Source organism: Lepisosteus platostomus, chromosome 2 (assembly GCF_059453375.1).
Source record: "Lepisosteus platostomus isolate fLepPlt1 chromosome 2, fLepPlt1.hap1, whole genome shotgun sequence".
Lineage (NCBI taxonomy): Eukaryota > Metazoa > Chordata > Actinopteri > Semionotiformes > Lepisosteidae > Lepisosteus > Lepisosteus platostomus.
The window spans coordinates 9,186,173-9,204,306 of record NC_142612.1 but is presented as its reverse complement, the minus strand read 5'-3'; the positions used below and the strand labels follow the sequence as shown (position 1 = coordinate 9,204,306).

At 37.2% G+C, this 18,134-nt stretch overlaps 1 protein-coding gene across 2 annotated transcripts in view; it reads right to left on the bottom strand.

The window, feature by feature from the left end:
* col4a1 (collagen, type IV, alpha 1) overlaps positions 1–18,134 on the bottom strand; it is an 87,666-nt gene that overhangs the window by 24,407 nt on the left and 45,125 nt on the right. For both annotated transcript variants that reach the window (XM_088597030.1, XM_088597037.1), the window contains 17 exons: positions 17,929–18,015; positions 17,691–17,726; positions 17,159–17,218; positions 15,647–15,682; positions 15,242–15,286; positions 14,320–14,352; positions 13,590–13,650; positions 13,333–13,368; positions 12,240–12,386; positions 11,660–11,737; positions 10,066–10,149; positions 9,052–9,122; positions 8,773–8,964; positions 5,527–5,695; positions 4,322–4,414; positions 2,349–2,453; positions 1,959–2,056 (listed from right to left, as the gene is read on the bottom strand). In XM_088597030.1, the coding sequence (XP_088453156.1) occupies positions 1,959–2,056; positions 2,349–2,453; positions 4,322–4,414; positions 5,527–5,695; positions 8,773–8,964; positions 9,052–9,122; positions 10,066–10,149; positions 11,660–11,737; positions 12,240–12,386; positions 13,333–13,368; positions 13,590–13,650; positions 14,320–14,352; positions 15,242–15,286; positions 15,647–15,682; positions 17,159–17,218; positions 17,691–17,726; positions 17,929–18,015 (1,431 nt within the window). The remainder of the gene's footprint in view (positions 1–1,958; positions 2,057–2,348; positions 2,454–4,321; positions 4,415–5,526; positions 5,696–8,772; positions 8,965–9,051; positions 9,123–10,065; positions 10,150–11,659; positions 11,738–12,239; positions 12,387–13,332; positions 13,369–13,589; positions 13,651–14,319; positions 14,353–15,241; positions 15,287–15,646; positions 15,683–17,158; positions 17,219–17,690; positions 17,727–17,928; positions 18,016–18,134) is intronic.

Here is an 18,134-nt window from a genome sequence, read left to right as displayed (position 1 = left end):
CAGCCAATATGCAGAAGCCTTGTGTGAGAGTGTAAGGGCACCCCATGACTCAGTAATCTGTGGAACCCCCTTTAGCAGCAATAACCTTAAGTAACTGTTTCCTCTAATAACTCTCTTTATCAATTTCTTACTTCTCCAGATTAGTTCGGCTAATGTGTAATAGGGCTGCTGGGGCATAGTTATTTCCACATGTAATCCAGTGCTACATTTCAGAGATGGAAAAAGGGAGTCACCTCCAATAGATTAGAAGCACTTTTGGATCATTTGGATGCAAAAATGCCCTAAATAAATTCAACCAATTAGGATTATCCCTCATTCAAACAACATCACTCTGTTCTAAAATCAAATATTGCACAACTGCTTTAAGGATGAAAAAAATCCTGTATTTTATTCTGAACTCCTTTTTCCTTATTCTCTTACACCTACTGTAGCCCTTGATGAAAATGAGTACTTATATTTTGTGATATTCTATTAGTTTTACCTAGCATTGGCAAAAAAATAGTGAATTTAGTGGAACGAATGGCTCAGTGCCCTTTCGCACATATAAGCAACATAAGTAATTCACCCTCTTTACTGCTGTCTGTGTTGTACTGTAAGTCTTTCTTCACCATCTGATGGCTTTAGGCACTTAACCAATTGCCTACAGAGATGCTGATATGGCATCAATCTTCAGGCTAACTTGGCATCTGATCAGCATGTCTGGGCACTTCAAGAACTGCCCAGGCATTTTGGCACATGCCCAACTTTGGCAACAATCCATTAAATACACTAGAGATTGTATAGCATACTTAAAAAAAATATTATTTCTTTTTTAAAAAACATCTCAGTGGATTGTTAATAATAACTTGTTGGAATATTTGTTAAAAATCTGTAGTTTGCTATAATGAAACAACTTTTTATCAGTTATTTTCTCTTATTTTTATTATAAAGTACAAATTTGTCATATTTAAGTACAGAAAAAGATAAGTATAAAAAGCTCTTAAAATTCAGATTTTCTTTGACGTCTGCAGTTGTATAGTTCAGCAAATGCCCAGCCTACACAAGCTGCTGCCTGTATAGAATGTACTGTATACACAGGTTACATACAGTATACGGAACAGTGCCCCACATATCTCATCAGAACTGATCTGGTTCTCAGGAAACAATTTAGAAACTCCTAAAAATGTATCATAAAGACTACTGAAAGTTAGAGCTGTAGCACTGCAACACTGATGGACCAGTATTACGTTTTTTTTATCCTAAGCTTTTGTCCTCCTAGCTTAGATTGCTTAATGCTTATGGTGTTGAAGGATACACTGCTCTCAGTGTCTTTGGAGAATACACTTTCACCTCTGATTTGTTGATGATGTGGATTCTGTGCATCTTTAAAATTCATGTTTAAAAACTTAATAAAATAACCCTCTTGGAAACTAGCAGTTGATGGGGCACTCGTTTTCTTTGGATCCTCCTGTGAAATGTTTTATGTTACATGGATCCTGTAGATCATAATTTGTATTTGTTAATTTTATTAGAGTACCACTTTACTCTGGAACCATTCACAGCACTGGAAAAACAGGACGGGAGTTAGTGCTTTGCCTTTGCAGCCTGACCACACAAGAACTATGTCAGCACTCCAAATCTTCATTGCATCAGATTTTCTGAGACAGAATCTATGTATTATAGATCTTAGAAGTCAAGCAACTCCACTTTCTGATAAATCTTGTTGAAGATTCTGTTGTCAGAATGCCCATTATAAGCTTGCAAGATTATTTCATTTATACAATTAGTATGTTTGCATGCTGTTGCCAAGAATAAGGTAAAGATCTGCAATTCATAGAACTCATTCTACCCATATTTTTCCAGTTTTCCGTATTGTCCTGTCACTGATTTTCTATCTTGATAAATGGGCACAACGGGACCCTTAACAATCAAACGTCAGAAAGACACACGCATATCCTGAGCTGTGAATTGTGTCTTACCTTCTGCCCTTCTGGGCCAGGAAATCCAGGTAAACCATCTTTTCCAGGACTTCCTGAAGCTCCAGGCTGCCCTACATTCCCTGGCATCCCTGTGAATCCTGAAAAAATAACAAAAAGTACACATTCTAAAAATGCTCATGACAGAACAATTTGTTTCATTCACGCTGACCTTTGCACATTCTTCCAAATCTTTCTTTCGAGTTTGGAATTGAAGAATGTGGTATAAAAAAACTCAAGCTCAAATGTCCCATTATTGACAAGGCAGTGGACTTCTTCAGAATGATCAGTGAAATATGAACCAGAGGAAACTGCATGGAAGTGCATTGAAAACCGAGAACAAAAGGACCAGAGGAGAAAACCTCTCATTCATGACTTTTCGTACGTTCTTACCTTTAGGCCCAGGCAATCCTGGTAAGCCAATTCCAGGAGGACCTGTGTCACCTTTTGGTCCTGGAAGTCCTTGTCTACCAGGATCTCCCTGCGGACCACGATCACCTAAAGACAAAGACGTGAAACTGTGATGTTGTTCAATTTCCCCTTTTAGTGCAACACATGGTGCAGTATGCAGAAAGAAAATGCCATCACTTTTCAAGTATTAGTCTTTGTCTCAACAGATCAATCTCAGATCAGGGTCAATGTACTCTTGAAACTAGCTAGCAATTTCTTGACTGTGTACTCTTTACCGTTTCTCAAAACAAAGGCAGACTTAAAGGAATCATCATCTTTGAAATGTAAACTCTGTTGTGAATTGAAGTCTTTGGGTACATACTGTAAAGTATCTGGCAGAAATGTTTAAAATTGACAATGGTTTCCGTGTTTCCAATAGTAATACAGTATCAAAATCTTCAGACATTATCAGGTTTCCCACTGTAAAGTGTTTATAGACTAGTCATGGATGCGACTTTTATACAGGAGACCTGAAGTCATCTTAAGTCCACTCCATATTGTATATGTTTGAACTCCAAATATCCAGTGCATGACTCTGGCATAATGAGGAGCAATTTCCCTTACTGCATCTACCAGACATCCATGGATTTGCTTTAAGATTAACCTGCATTTTCATATACAATTGATGGCTACAAGTTTCTAAATCTTTAAAAAGTGTATCATTATCTTAGAAAGAATATAATAGAATGAGCTTATGACTGGTAGTGATAGAACCATGAAGTTAGGCATGAATCATTAGTGCATTTACTGCTTCAAATGATGGATGCTAACCACAATAAAGTCATTAAATTCCGAGGATTTAAAATGCTGTCAGCACCTTTCATATGTTTGTAAATGCTTATAATGTATTTAAATCCAATTAACTAATTTGTTATTCTGATTAATGTGACATAGAGAGTAAGTGTATTAATGTTTATTTGGCATAACTTGTATGGCTGGGGAAATGCCAGTTTATCTCTGAGGATGGGACTAACATGACCTCTCTCTCTATTCATGAGGAATGAGCAAGGGAGCTGCTGCAAGGATGAAGATAGGGTGGAGATGAAGGGTGAGAGAAAGAAGTGCAAATGGGGTTCTCAAGAGGAAAGAGGTTTGTGTATAAAAGAGTGGAAATGAAGTGAAATTAGAAATTTACATCTGTTTACAAACGCCATGAACAAATCAAACCATTCTTGCAAAAAAGTGATGAAAAAGATTGGGATACATTTTATAGTAAAAGTTAGATATTTTCATGATTGTGAAACTATATCAACTTATCATGATTAGCTAATAGTATGTTGTAAAATGTTAAAACATTTTCTATTACAATGGTTTGTTGCACTGATTAGATATTTACAATTTCAGTGTGTTTTGATCCCTTCTGGGATTTTTGTAGTCTGGTAAACACTAGTCTAGTCCATCCATCCATTTTCTTTATCCAGTACAGCATTGTGGGGGAGCCAGAGCCCATCCTGGCAAGCAAGGGGCGGGCTAAACCTTGAACAGTACTCCAGTCCATTGCAGGGCACACACAGACACACACGCACACAACCACACAAGGGCATGCTTTCCCAGAAGCTAATTGGCCTACCAGCATGACTTTGGACTATGGGAAAAAACATTTCCTTAACAATTGAGTGAACTTTGGACTTACTGCCAAAAATGTGTTTGTGCTTAATGATTAGACAAAGTTTTCCTAATTCTATCTTTAATAGGTGAAAGCAAACTCTCTAGTCTTGGTTATTGTTTTCCAAATGCTACCATGTGGTGGGCTTGACTGTGTGACTTCCTCACAGCAGAAAACTAGGCTCTTGAGTGTTTTGTCCCTGGTTTTCAGGATCACTGAAGAAGATACTTACTGTATGACAGAAATCCAAATCTGGGTTTCAGCTGTTTGGTATATGCTACACAGACAATTCCTGAAGTACAGTGCCTACCTTGGATTCCTGGTATTCCATTTGGTCCTTGTAAACCAGGCGCACCTCTGGGTCCAGGTATACCCTCTGCCTTACCAGGATCACCCTTTGGTCCTGAAAACCAAAACATACCATTCCCACATCAAATGATACACCTAAAGTGAGCAACAAAACATTGCCAACATTGCGAAATATTAAGAACTGCAGCCAGTTCTGCCCATTTGAACAAGATGACATAAAATTCAAATTTTCTTCGCCCCGCATCATGGTCTGAACTTTAGAAGTGTCTTTACTGAATGCAAAACTTGAATCCAGGATTCTTCATTATTTAAAAAATATTATTATGCAGCATATTTTAAGTAAAAACAGTCTTAAAATATATGGACAAATATATTTAGCAGATTCTGATATAAACCAAAACACATTGGACATGCAGCATGCAACATGCAAAATGCAGGGTAAACATTTAATGAACATAGTGAAGATTAACTTTACTTTACAGTACATACTGTATAACCCATTGTAGGTCACCCTGAATAACTGGTTAATAACAACAATAATGAAGAAATGTGTATTTGCAGGTGATATCACATCTGCAGACTACCCTTGGGTTTTAATATTGTTCAATGCATAAATGAGGTCAATTAAGTTTGATCTTACACCACAGCACACAGATCCAATAAAATGTAATCAAGCAAATGCCTGGACTACTAAAATAAAATTGTCCTGTCAATATTAATCAGGTGGTGTTCAGAAGCCTGGGTCCAGTGGTATAAGTATGTGGTCGTCACGACTGGAGACTTCCTTGGCTGCAGTGGATGACCGTGACGCCTTTCTGTGGCTTGTCATGCCCTTCACTTTCCTATAGTGTCCCATCACACTATACGGAGACATTAGGACCCGCACAGACCGCAGGGTGAGCACCCCCTACTGGCCTCACTAACACCTCTTCCAGCAGCAAGAGCTTCATTTTCCCCAGGAGGTCTCCCATCCAGGTACTGACCAGGCTCACACCTGCTTAGCTGCAGTGGGTTGCCAGTTGTGAGCTGCAGGGTGATATGGCTGCTGGCAAACCAGGTAATAATGAACTAATAATGAACTTGGGGATAGTTTAGAAGTATAGTGGTCAATCAAGACAACAGAGATAGTTAAGGTAAAGCAAACCAAGATAAAATGTTAAGGGTATACTTTCTTCTATGCCTTTTCACTCGGTTCAGTGCACTTGCCTGGAATGCCAGGAGATCCCGGGAGTCCAGGGACACCCTGTAGTCCCTTCTCCCCAGTTTCACCGGGGAGGCCGAACCCTGGTATGCCAGGAGGCCCTCTTTCTCCTGGAGGGCCAGGAAAACCAGGGTCCCCATCCCGTCCTTTATCTCCTTTGACGCCTGCAGTTGCCTGAGAGGTTAGAACATATATGTTTTATGTGCTTCACTTTCCTGCATTAAGGTAGTACAAGGTAGTAGGATATTAGACCTAATGACCACAGCCCCAAAACATGCTACTTTTACAAGAATGAAAATAATCCTAAATCCAATTTCGTGGATTTTACAAGAATGAAAATAATCCTGAATCACTTTCGGTGGCAACTACAGTACACGTATGGTATATACTGTACTGTATGTGCGTGTCAAAATGGAGAAACTGACACATGAAGCACATTTAGGGGTAAGAAAACAGCATTACCCCCATTTTAGAACATAAGAAAGATTTTTAACGAGTAGGCCATTTGACCCTTCTTGGCTGTTTTTTCATAGTTTATGGATTTCAGAATGTCATCCAGCCAGTTTGGGAAAGGACCCAGGGAATCTGGACTGACAGGCTTGTTCCAGACACCCTCAATCCTTAAACAGCAGTGTTGACATCTTGGAGCCTATGTCTGCCTAGCTGATCAGCTGAAAATTGCTACAATATATTTTCTGCATGCTGCTGTTTAAAAAATCATTGGGCCAGCAAACTCCAAACTAGCACTGGGCAGATTACAATAATACATTATATATTTATATGTCCATATCGGATTGTCACCTGTTTGTTGAAATGCAATGCAATGCAGAGTCATTAAGTGCTCTTCAAACATTTTCTGGCCAATTAATGCCAAACCTGGTATTTTTCATTTTAGAGACAATGTACAGTGCCTTGCGAAAGTATTCGGCCCCCTTGAACTTTTCAACCTTTTGCCACATTTCAGGCTTCAAACATAAAGATATAAATTTTTTATTTTATGTGAAGAATCACCAACAAGTGGGACACAATTGTGAAGTGGAACGAAATCTATTGGATTTTTGAAACTTTTTTAACTAATAAAAAAATGAAAAGTGGGGCGTGCAAAATTATTCGGCCCCTTTACTTTCAGTGCAGCAAACTCACTCCAGAAGTTCAGCGAGGATCTCTGAATGATCCAATGTTGTCCTAAATGACTGATGGTGATAAATAGAATCCACCTGTGTGTAATCAAGTCTCTGTATAAATGCACCTGCTCTGTGATAGTCTCAAGGTTCTGTTGAAAGCGCAGAGAGCATCATGAAGACCAAGGAACACACCAGGCAGGTCCGTAATACTGTTGTGGAGAAGTTTAAAGCCGGATTTGGATACAAAAAGATTTCCCAAGCTTCAAACATCCCAAGGAGCACTGTGCAAGCGATCATCTTGAAATGGAAGGAGTATCAGACCACTGCAAATCTACCAAGACCTGGCCGTCCCTCTAAACTTTCAGCTCAGACAAGGAGAAGACTGATCAGAGATGCAGCCAAGAGGCCCATGATCACTCTGGATGAACTGCAGAGAACTACAGCTGAGGTGGGAGAGTCTGTCCATAGGACAACAATCAGTCTTACACTGCACAAATCTGGCCTTTATGGAAGAGTGGCAAGAAGAAAGCCATTTCTCAAAGATATCCATAAAAAGTCTCGTCTAAAGTTTGCCACAAGCCACCTGGGAGACACCCCAAACATGTGGAAGAAGGTGCTCTGGTCAGATGAAACCAAAATCTAACTTTTTGGCCACAATGCAAAAACGATATGTTTGGCGTAAAAGCAACACAGCTCATCACCCTCAACACACCATCCCCACTGTCAAACATGGTGGTGGCAGCATCATGGTTTGGGCCTGCTTTTCTTCAGCAGGGACAGGGAAGATGGTTAAAATTGAGGGGAAGATGGATGCAGCCAAATACAGGACCATTCTGGATGAAAACCTGTTGGAGTCTGCAAAAGACCTGAAACTGGGACGGAGATTTATCTTCCAACAAGACAATGATCCCAAACATACAGCAAAATCTACAAAGGAATGGTTCACAAATAAACGTATCCAGGTGTTTGAATGGCCAAGTCAAAGTCCAGACCTGAATCCAATCGAGAATCTGTGGAAAGAGCTGAAAACTGCTGTTCACAAACGCTCTCCATCCAACCTCACTGAGGTCGAGCTGTTTTGCAAGGAAGAATGGGCAAGAATTTCAGTCTCTCGATGTGCAAAACTGATAGAGACATACCCCAAGCGACTTGCAGCTGTAATCGCAGCAAAAGGTGGCTCTACAAAGTATTAACGCAAGGGGGCCGAATAATTTTGCACGCCCCACTTTTCATTTTTTTATTAGTTAAAAAAGTTTCAAAAATCCAATAGATTTCGTTCCACTTCACAATTGTGTCCCACTTGTTGGTGATTCTTCACATAAAATAAAAAATTTATATCTTTATGTTTGAAGCCTGAAATGTGGCAAAAGGTTGAAAAGTTCAAGGGGGCCGAATACTTTCGCAAGGCACTGTAATTGAAATATGGTCGCAAAAGTTCCTCTATAACTTAAGGTTACTATTTTCTTATCATGAGATACAATAAGAATCTTATCACATTTTTTACCATAAACCGCTCCTGTACAGAAACCACTAATCCTAGATTATAATACTGCAGGTACTGTAGGCATCATTCTATTGGCAAAGCAATTAACATACAGTATGTTGAAAAGGGGTTTCTGGATGAACAGAGATTACTTTAAATTACTACTATTGTACTGTTGTACTGTTGTACAGCTACCACCAGTTGAGAAGAAACTTGAGGTTTCATCACACTGCACACTAAAATCTGTTTAGGAGTTCAAAGATACTACACTTGGAAGATTTGATGCAGTGCAATTACAATACTGCCCAACTTCCTGCATACACCACAAATGCAACTTTACCACCATTTTCTGTCCATGTGTCCTACACAGTACCACAAACTACTCATGATCAACTTCAATTTGAGAGGTATCATTTTAGTACTTTAATCTAGAGATCGGAATTTAAATATTGCTAAGGGTGTGGGGTTCCTGAGTAAGCCCTCTCAACATTTTGGTTTTCTTAAAATTCAAGCTGCTTGTAGTTTTCGTCTTCTATCTAGTAATTTCACAGACTCATGTCCTTCCTCCTTATTATGAAGAAACTACTGTGGTATAAACTATTCAATGCCAATGATTACCGAAACAATCTCCTGGTTGTACTCACAGGTTGTCCTTTAGGACCAGGAGGTCCAGGAATGCCGTCTCTTCCTGGCAACCCGTCTTTACCAGGAAGTCCAGGGACACCGTCAAAACCTCGTTCACCCTTCTCACCCTTCAGGTCAGGACTAAAAGCGACATCACCAGGTTCGCCTTTCGCACCAGGATTTCCAATCAGCCCTGGAGCACCATTATCGCCCTGCAAATGATAGTAAACGCAAAGATAGACAAGCAGCCCAGTAACAATAAATTGGGACATCTGAAATCTTAATCCTAGTTAACTCACGGGGTATCCTCGAAGACCTGGTAATCCTGCTGAACCTTTCTCCCCCTTCCTACCTGGCTGCCCTGGATAACCTGTTATTGACACAAACAGAAAAATGACAATAAGGTGCATCTTTTCACTAAAAAGTGGTGTAAACACAACAAATACTAACAAACACACTGGTTCTGAGAAACTGTTGTTACTGTATGTTGTAACTGTTTTCCAGGGGCCTGGGTACAAGAATAAGAGTTCATTGGTCAAAGCGCTATACTATCCCTTTGTCAAGAGAAAATATGGAAAATCTTAGACCGACCCAGTCAATTTCCAGATTTAAATCCAATTCAACATTGGAATGAGTAAACTCAACAGTGATGCAAAAAATGACTTTTATATTCAGAAATTTACTTGTGAATCTGTCCCTATACTTACAGTATGGTGACTAGAAATCACTGGGTTGAACAAAAAGTGTGCTTTTGTTTTATTATGATCAACTTTTTGCATGGAATTAGACAGAAATAAACATATTCATTTCATGATCACAAATATAAATTGGTTGACTGTAAAGAAAAAAATAAGTATTACAAGCGAGCAGTTTCACTAATGGCTTAAATACTGTTGAGAGCAACTTGCATGAACATGTTTCTTTTTCAGAAATCTTAGCTGCCATCCTAGTCTACCTGGGCTGATAAAAGGGTTATCAAGAAGCGAAATATTTGTGTGTTTAAAATTGGAGTAGAGGGGTCTGAACACAAAAATACCTGAAAGTTGCAGATTAGAAAAAATAAATACATCATCCCTCAAGGGGTCCAGTTTCACTATTGGATGTGTAGATCAGCCCCACCCCATACATCTGTTAACAGAGATCTTCTCACCACTTTTTTTTTATTTGAAAGACATAATGAAAGATAGGAAAGACATTCTCATAAAGAGACCTCGGATGAGTATAGGGTGAGTAGTTCTGAGATCATAATTTATATCACGTGGAAAAAAGTTCCCTTTTTCTGAAAAATGTGCTCCAGATGGCTTTTGCCTCACCTTGCTGTCCATCAGGGCCTTGAGGTCCAGGAGGCCCAGATGGTCCAGAGGCTATACAGTTGGTACAGGTGTCTCCTTTGTCTCCTGTAAGAAATACGATTATCGAGCGAGAAGATGTGAGAAAAATAAATCTATTACTGCCTGCTTTCATTGCATTTCAGCTCCCAATAACACAACCTGGCCTTGCAAATATAAAACAATTTAACATGTCTGGGTTCAAACTACACTTTAGTTGTGTGTCTATTATTTCTATTCTTCTTCTTCTTTTTTTTTCACAGGCTTAGTCCCAGACTGTCCTGGGGTCAGCTGCTTTGGTTGCTCTTCTCCACTTGTCTCTGTCAAGCACATCTTCCTCACTCACTTCACATACCTCCATATCTTTTCTCACACAATCTATCCATCTCTTTCTAGGCCTGCCTCTTCCCCTGTTACCTTCCACCTCAAATTCCATTACCCTCTTTGTTACTTCCTCAACGTCCCTCCTCATGATATGTCCATATCACCGTAACCTCGCCTCTCGCATCTTCTCAACTACATCCACCACCCTACATCGTCTACGGTCTATTATTTCTATTATTGTATTAATTATTTTGAGTTAAAACCTCTAGAAAGCAGGTACTTTATTCTCAATGTCAACTTAATGTAATTACTGTTATTACTAATAATTCTGTTTTCTGCATAAATACTACATATTTCATGTTGTTTCATTACAGCCACAGAAATATAACTCAGGAAATACATGCTTGTTACTATGTTACTTTATACATACTATAAAGAAAAAATGCATGTAAAGATTAAGGATTCATTTTAGCATTCTAATGTTGTTCATGAGAATAAGATGTCAATATGATTATGACATATTATTATGTCAATAACATCATAATGGTAGTATAGTTGCTTAAACATGGGAAATGAAATGCAGTGCTTTTCCGATATCAAGCCTGTATAAAATGGCATGTTTTTCGTTCAGTGCAATGCGTTTTAAAATTTTTTTATTTTTCATTTTTGTCCCAATTAATTTGGCATCAGCAACTGTTTCTTTGTGTCTCAGTTAATAGCAATGACTCTTGTCCTGCAAGAGGGGCTTTGGCAGATAATCTCTTTCAACCCATGAGACTGTTCATCCTATAATACCTTGTAATCACCACAATACCTTACTAACGAGTTAGAGGCAACCAGGAGGAGTAGCACATCTCTCACTGATGTCAGTACCCAGGACACTGCAGGTGTCATTATTTCACAAAGAACACTAATTCCAGTCATACCTTCTGATCATTAGGACTGGACAATTGTGAACCCTTGCATGAGGAATCCTGGTCATACCTCGCTAATGATTTGACCCAAGCTTGGTAATATCTGGATCATGGAGTTCAATCTGCTCTGACAGCAGAGTGTTAACTGGTCTGGTTTTTTGGTTGCCTCATTGTTGAGAACTTTAGGTCATAGAACTATTGTCAACCAGACTATCCTGGTGCAGCTCTGATAGAGTTCAAATGTGTTGACCTAATGTACCATTTGGAGAGAGAGCTCTTTGAAGCAGTCCAGTTTTTTAATTGTTTGATTTGCAGAATGCTGGTTATATTTATTGACGTACCTTTCTGGCCCATCTCGCCTTGAAATCCTCTTGGTCCAGGGGGACCAGATGGGCCTATTGAAACACTACATTCTACCCCTTTGGCAAAAAAAGGAAAATAAAAAATTACTCTTACTGTGAAACAAAACCATAAATATTGTTGAAATGTCAAGTTGACTGGAGTGGAGGATTTATTATGTTTTTTCTGAGATGTTTACCACTGGTATACATCTACATTTATCAAGCAAAATACATTTTACAGAAACAATTTAATCATTAAAGTAATCAATACTCCTCACTGTCCCCATTTATTATACAGTATGGCAGTTTAATCATAGGTTATTCTCACATTCATCTAAAGACCGAAAGATTCGTGATTTAAAGGAAATCTTTTTGAAACAAATTTGTTTTAGTGTAAAGATCGCTTTACAGGAGTTAATGTGTCATTAAAAAATGTTTTAAAACAAAATGCAGTTACCTGAAAGATGGTACATTACTTCTTTTACCATAATAACTAAACAATAAGTTGAAAAAAACAAAGAAAATACTCTTCTGCTGAGCTGAGGATTTTGTGCAAAGGTGTTAGTGGTTCTTCCAGTACCTAAAGGCCCTGGGGGACCAGGGGGCCCTGGCAATCCATCTTGACCTCTTTGACCAGGAAGTGATTCTCCAGGAGATCCTCGATCACCCTTCTGACCAGATTCCCCTGGAAACCCTGGAGGACCAGGGGGCCCTTGGAGACTTAAGCCTTGCAAACACAAATAAACAACATTTCAGTTTGAATTGTGCTTAAAACAGTTAAGCAGTCATACTATGTTAGACTGCACTATAGCATTTACTAACAGTACTACAGTACTAAGACCAGGCAAGATTCTAAAACAGTTTTATACTGTACATTGATATAATGGAAGTGACTTCTATTTGCTTATAATTATGTACATTTTGCTACAACTAATGTACTTTACAATCATGATGCAAACAACAATTTGCATATTACAAAATACAAAAAGATTTCCTTTATAGCTATAGGTATTCATTGCTCCAGTAAATCCCCTTTGGCATACAATATTGTATATACTGTATATTGCTGCTCTAGAATCAGTCCAGAGAAGAGCAACCAGATGCATTTCAGAACTTCAAGGAATGTTGTACACTGATGCAATAAAATAAATTAACCTTTGTGGTCTTGAACAGAGAAAACTACAACAGAACCTGATATAAGTATAAAAAAAAATCAAAAATTGAGCAAAGACACACAAACACAAAGTGAGAATAAGGGGTACTTCGATACCCAAAGGCTAGTAGGAGTATATATATGGAATAAGCTAGCCAGCCATGAGGTTGAAGCCAATGTGTTGGCATCTTTCAGGAAATGGCAGGAAGAGATTCTTTGATCAATTAACTACTACAGTAACCACCAAATGCACAAAATGGGCAGAATGGTGTCCTCTCATTTGTAACCTTTATTATGTTCGTAGATAGCGCCCCTAGGTCAACATTGTCAATGAGAATTTGTTCTCCACTGACTTGCTCCATACTCATACATTACAGCAGGCAGTTGATATAAAAAAAAAACCTGTTATGAAAATGCTAAATGGGGTCTAGAAATATTAAGAATAGTTTCTTAAAGGATACACATTTATTAGTATTATTTAAGTAACAGGAAAAAAATAAAAAATGGAAGTGTATATTACCTGGTGGACCTGCATCTCCTTGAGGACCAGGAAAACCTTAAAAATATTTCAGCATGGTTAGAACAACATTTGTGATATAAGGTGGCGTGCAATTGTATGAGAAACAGAAATCTGAAAACAAACTACCCCTGTCTAGCCAGAAAAATTTAGAAGTCATGTTATCAAATCTAAATCGAATCAGCTGAAGATAACATATATTTTGTCACGGTAAAAGCAGTCGAAAATTAAAGCATTGTGAAAAGGTCAAGATTAGATACCTCGTTCTCCTTTTTCACCAGATCTCCCAGGAAACCCAGGAGGTCCAGGTTCTCCGTGTCCCTAAACAGAATGTAAAGCACACTTTCTACATCCCAGATTTTCCTTGAGATTAATATTACAGTATGTTTTCTTTTCACATTGTCCTCTAACAGATTATTTCCTAGCAAGATTTTTTGTTTACCAACACGCATGGAAATGGAGGTCAGATTAACTGAGGAGAAGTATTAGGGAGCGATCAGAACGAATGCTGAACAATATTTTTCACTTAGTTTTGAGCACGCATGATGATGAATTAAATGAAATCTGCAGCCTTCTTTTCGGATACAATGCTACATAAAATGTACACTTTAGATTTTTGAAAGGTACAGTACTTCTACATTTTGATGTTTCTAGTTAAATTACTTTAGTAAGTTATATTTAGTAAGTTATATTTTAACATATTTTAATGCTTTGTTTCCAAAATCACCGTTTATTTTGTGTGTTCTTAATAATGTACATGCATTTAGAGAATGTGACCATACTATAAATGGACTATAAATTTGGTAGCACCTTCCCCAACAGAAGAAACCATTTGTGAATGTCTGCATGGTTGTCTTGCTATTCTCACTCTTCAGCATATTACCTGATCTGCTTTAAGTGAAAGGAATACTACATGAAAAGTTAATTTAACCTAACTGCCCAAGTAAGTCAACATCCATAGTCTAATTTGACATTTTCAAACACACTTACAAATCCAGGTGGTCCACTTTCACCTTTCTCACCCTAGAACCAAAAGGAAAACAAAAAGGATTATACCCTTGAAATATAATAAATGTGCATTCATTGTATAACTTTGCAATGATCATCCAAAAATACCTAATTATACTGTACATAAGCACCTTATTTCCAAAATAAAACTGTACAGTATGTAGGCAATTACCCTCTGTACTTGGTGCTATTGCTGTTGGATCCTTGGTGAGCTCATGTACTGTACATTGTGATTTAATCGTCCTCAATAGGTGGTGGTTTTTGTTAGAAATATTTATGTTTTGACAGTCTTGACAGTCTTGATATTGAGGGTAAGTGAACAGATTTTAACAAAATGTATATATTGGTAGCAAGTACATTTTGTAACTATTGAAAGGTTAGAAACTATTGTTATTAATATATTACTAATATAATATAAACTAATATATTATTAGTAGAATAATATATTCATTTCCACATACACCACTAATTGGAGTGGCCATCAGTTGTGATGCCCACTTTAAGTTACAAGTCTCTGAAAAATAAGATGGGAATAGCACTGAACTAAAATGAAACATATTATTGACGTACAGCATAGCAGACTTACTGTAGTCTCTCCCAGTTATAGGTTGGAGCTGGTGAACATTTTTTAATAATAAGACAAAGAAATGGGTATGTACAGTTTACAGGCCTTAGCAGTAATGATACCAAATGTAAAACACCAAAAGTCAGCTGTGTTTTTGAATTTTGACAAGTGCTCTTGGTGAATATCAGAGGAAGTTGATAAGCTTCTAGGAGTAAAGTAAAAGAGCCACTGGCTTAGTGACTTCACCACCCTACAGCTGATGGACTCCTCTACATCTGATCAACCATGAGCGCTTGGAGGGTCATGTCAAATCATGTACTTTGTGAGATGTGATCTTACCTTCATTCCCCCAGGTCCAGGGAATCCTGGATATCCTTGATCACCCTAAGAAAACAATTCAATTTTTCACTGTATTGTTCCTAGAATGTACAGTATATAAAAAGGTGTATTTCCACAGGCACACACATACTGTCAGTATGGGACGCATAAAAAAACCCAGCAACTCAATTGATGACTAAAGTAATACAGCATGCAATACAAAACCTTTCCTAATAAAAGCATGTTGATCTCTGATACTTTGTATACACACGGACGTAGTGGAATATCAGATTTTACAAACATCTTGGAATATTCTATCATTATGATTATCATGTTAATAAACATTTTACGAATGAAAGTTATACCAAAGGAATACCCTGTCTTTTAAATAAAGTAAATATGGTGTGAAAGAGAAACACTTCATACTTTACTTCCGTTTTCTCCCTCTTTTCCTGGTTTACCCTGAAAATGAAAATAAATACAATCAGTAAGAACATCTGCTGGATTTAATTATTTTGTACACAAATCAGTGTCTGAGAACTAAGACTGTCTCCCTTGTTTGCACAACATTTTAGGACAAAAATGAATTTGCTGAAAAATCAGCAGTAGTATTGGGGTATTTCTTTTATTTTAAAAAGGCAAAAAAACAATGGTTCCATTTAATTTTCCAGTTTTCAACAATATTTTATAAAAAGAAATACAGAGTCCAAATTGTTTTTTAATATGAAATTATTAATGCTTTAATTAAAAGTAAATAAAACTCTTGTACAGTACATGTACTGTAGGAACCCTGCAAGATAAGACCAGTACATGTTTTAGAAGTGTTTTTATAACCATTTGAATAGCTGCATTTAAGATGACCAAATCCAAGAAAACATTTTTGCCAAGAACATAAATAACTATGATTCCTTTCCCATTGAAAGAAGACCAAAAGACTAAAAATAATGTTTAAAACACAAATACAGTGTAAAAATGTACACTTTCACAAGGCAGATTTGAAAGATCAAATCCAGTTTCATTACTTTAATATGGGGTGCAGAGAATATGTGCATTTTTAGTTATTAATTTTTACATTTTTATAATTAACTAAATGTTGAATGTGGGCTACACAAATAATTTTTCTGTATGTTTGGAATTGTTATTTCTCAGTCTTAGTGTCTAATGCAGAACCTGATCTGTTCTAGAATCCAATGCCATACCTAATCTGTAATATTAATATTTACGATTCATGAGTTCATTGAAAAATAATAAAAGTCAAGTAAAACATCTGATTGCCGCTCTTAAAATGAGAACGGTTCTTAAACATGACACGAGGAAGTGTAAAACATGCCTTAATATATTTTCTTTCACAGTAAAATCAGTAAAAAATCTAGGATTTTACACCATCCAAACATGAAAACTCCAATCTTATTATTCTTTCTCAACCACAGGTAATGTTTCTTGTAAATCATGGTCAAAATGCAAGTCAATATTCTGGCAATGAATCATGAATATAGGTAGACATGGATATCACTTTGAATTGAAGCTGAAGTAATGCAACTTTTAAATGGGATTTCTTTATCTATTCTGGCAAAGGCAACATTGGCATCAGAATAAATTATTGATAGGTATTAAAAGGATGATCTCTCTTAAATGAAAGTGGAACAACAGATTAATTTTACTGCAAGGTTTTATCAGCACAATAACCCCCCATTGTAAATAATCACCCTTGAACAAAGTGGTTCTTTAATTCTTCTTTTCCACTCTGCTCTCAAGGTCATTCTGCAGAATGTAATTGAGACTCAGGTTCATCGACTGGTATTCTTTCGGTTTTTAAAGAAACCTTCCTGAAGTGAATTCAGCGACACTGAAGAATAAAACGCTGTCTCCAGGAATAAAGCACATGCATGTGCTTACAGATGATATAAACCAGAACGAAGAGTAAGATTTGGTACTCACTCTGGATCCGGGTGGTCCAGGTTCACCTTTAACACCACGCATATGTGGAACACAGTACCCCTGCAGAAACAATGGACGCCACTAATTAATAATAATAATAGCATTAGATAACCCCCTTTTCTTTTCAAACATACCACTAAAACTAACACTTAGAAAACAGTGGCTAATATGCTATGTTGAGCACCACCTGCCTTTGATATCATGTTGAAATAGCAGATGACATTCCTAAGCTCAGTCAGTAACAAATTGGAGAATGTGAGGAATATGGCACTGGTAAACCTTACATGTTTAATTAGTCACTAATTTTTAATTTTTTATAATTAACTAAATTTTGCATTTTGGGCCACAATGTCTATTTAAAATTTACTTTGAATCTAAAATCAAAGCAGTTCAGACGTTTACTCAGTAAATCTGTGTATAACATTTACAAAGTATTTGAAAAAAGTCAAACTTATTTTTTTAAATGTATAAATATCTTTTTCTCAATAAATGTAAAAGTTTAGATTTGAACAATTTAAAAAAATGAACTTACTTTTTCCCCTTTTAAACCTTTTGGGCCAGTGTCACCCTAGACAAAAAAGGGTTACAGATGGCTTAGATAATAGATTTTCCAGGATAACAGTATTAGGGCGAATGTTGTAAAATTCCCACAGAATAATAATCATTTTCTATATTTGTACTGATAAAGGAGTCACATCACTTTTATGTTATTGAATGATTCTTAATTATGCATTCATCCATTGCACAAAGGATTGAGATAAAGTCCTTACCTTCGGTCCTATTTCATATACAACCTTGGGGCCAGTCCGTTCATCGATAATTGATTGGCCTGGAGGACCTGGTACTCCACGGTCTCCCTACAAAACGCCCATTTTATTACACTTGGATGTCAAATAAGGACATAAAGGTCAAATAAGCATTCAATTATTAGCTAAAATAACAATTATGGAAGAAATACAAATGTAATTTTCCTCAA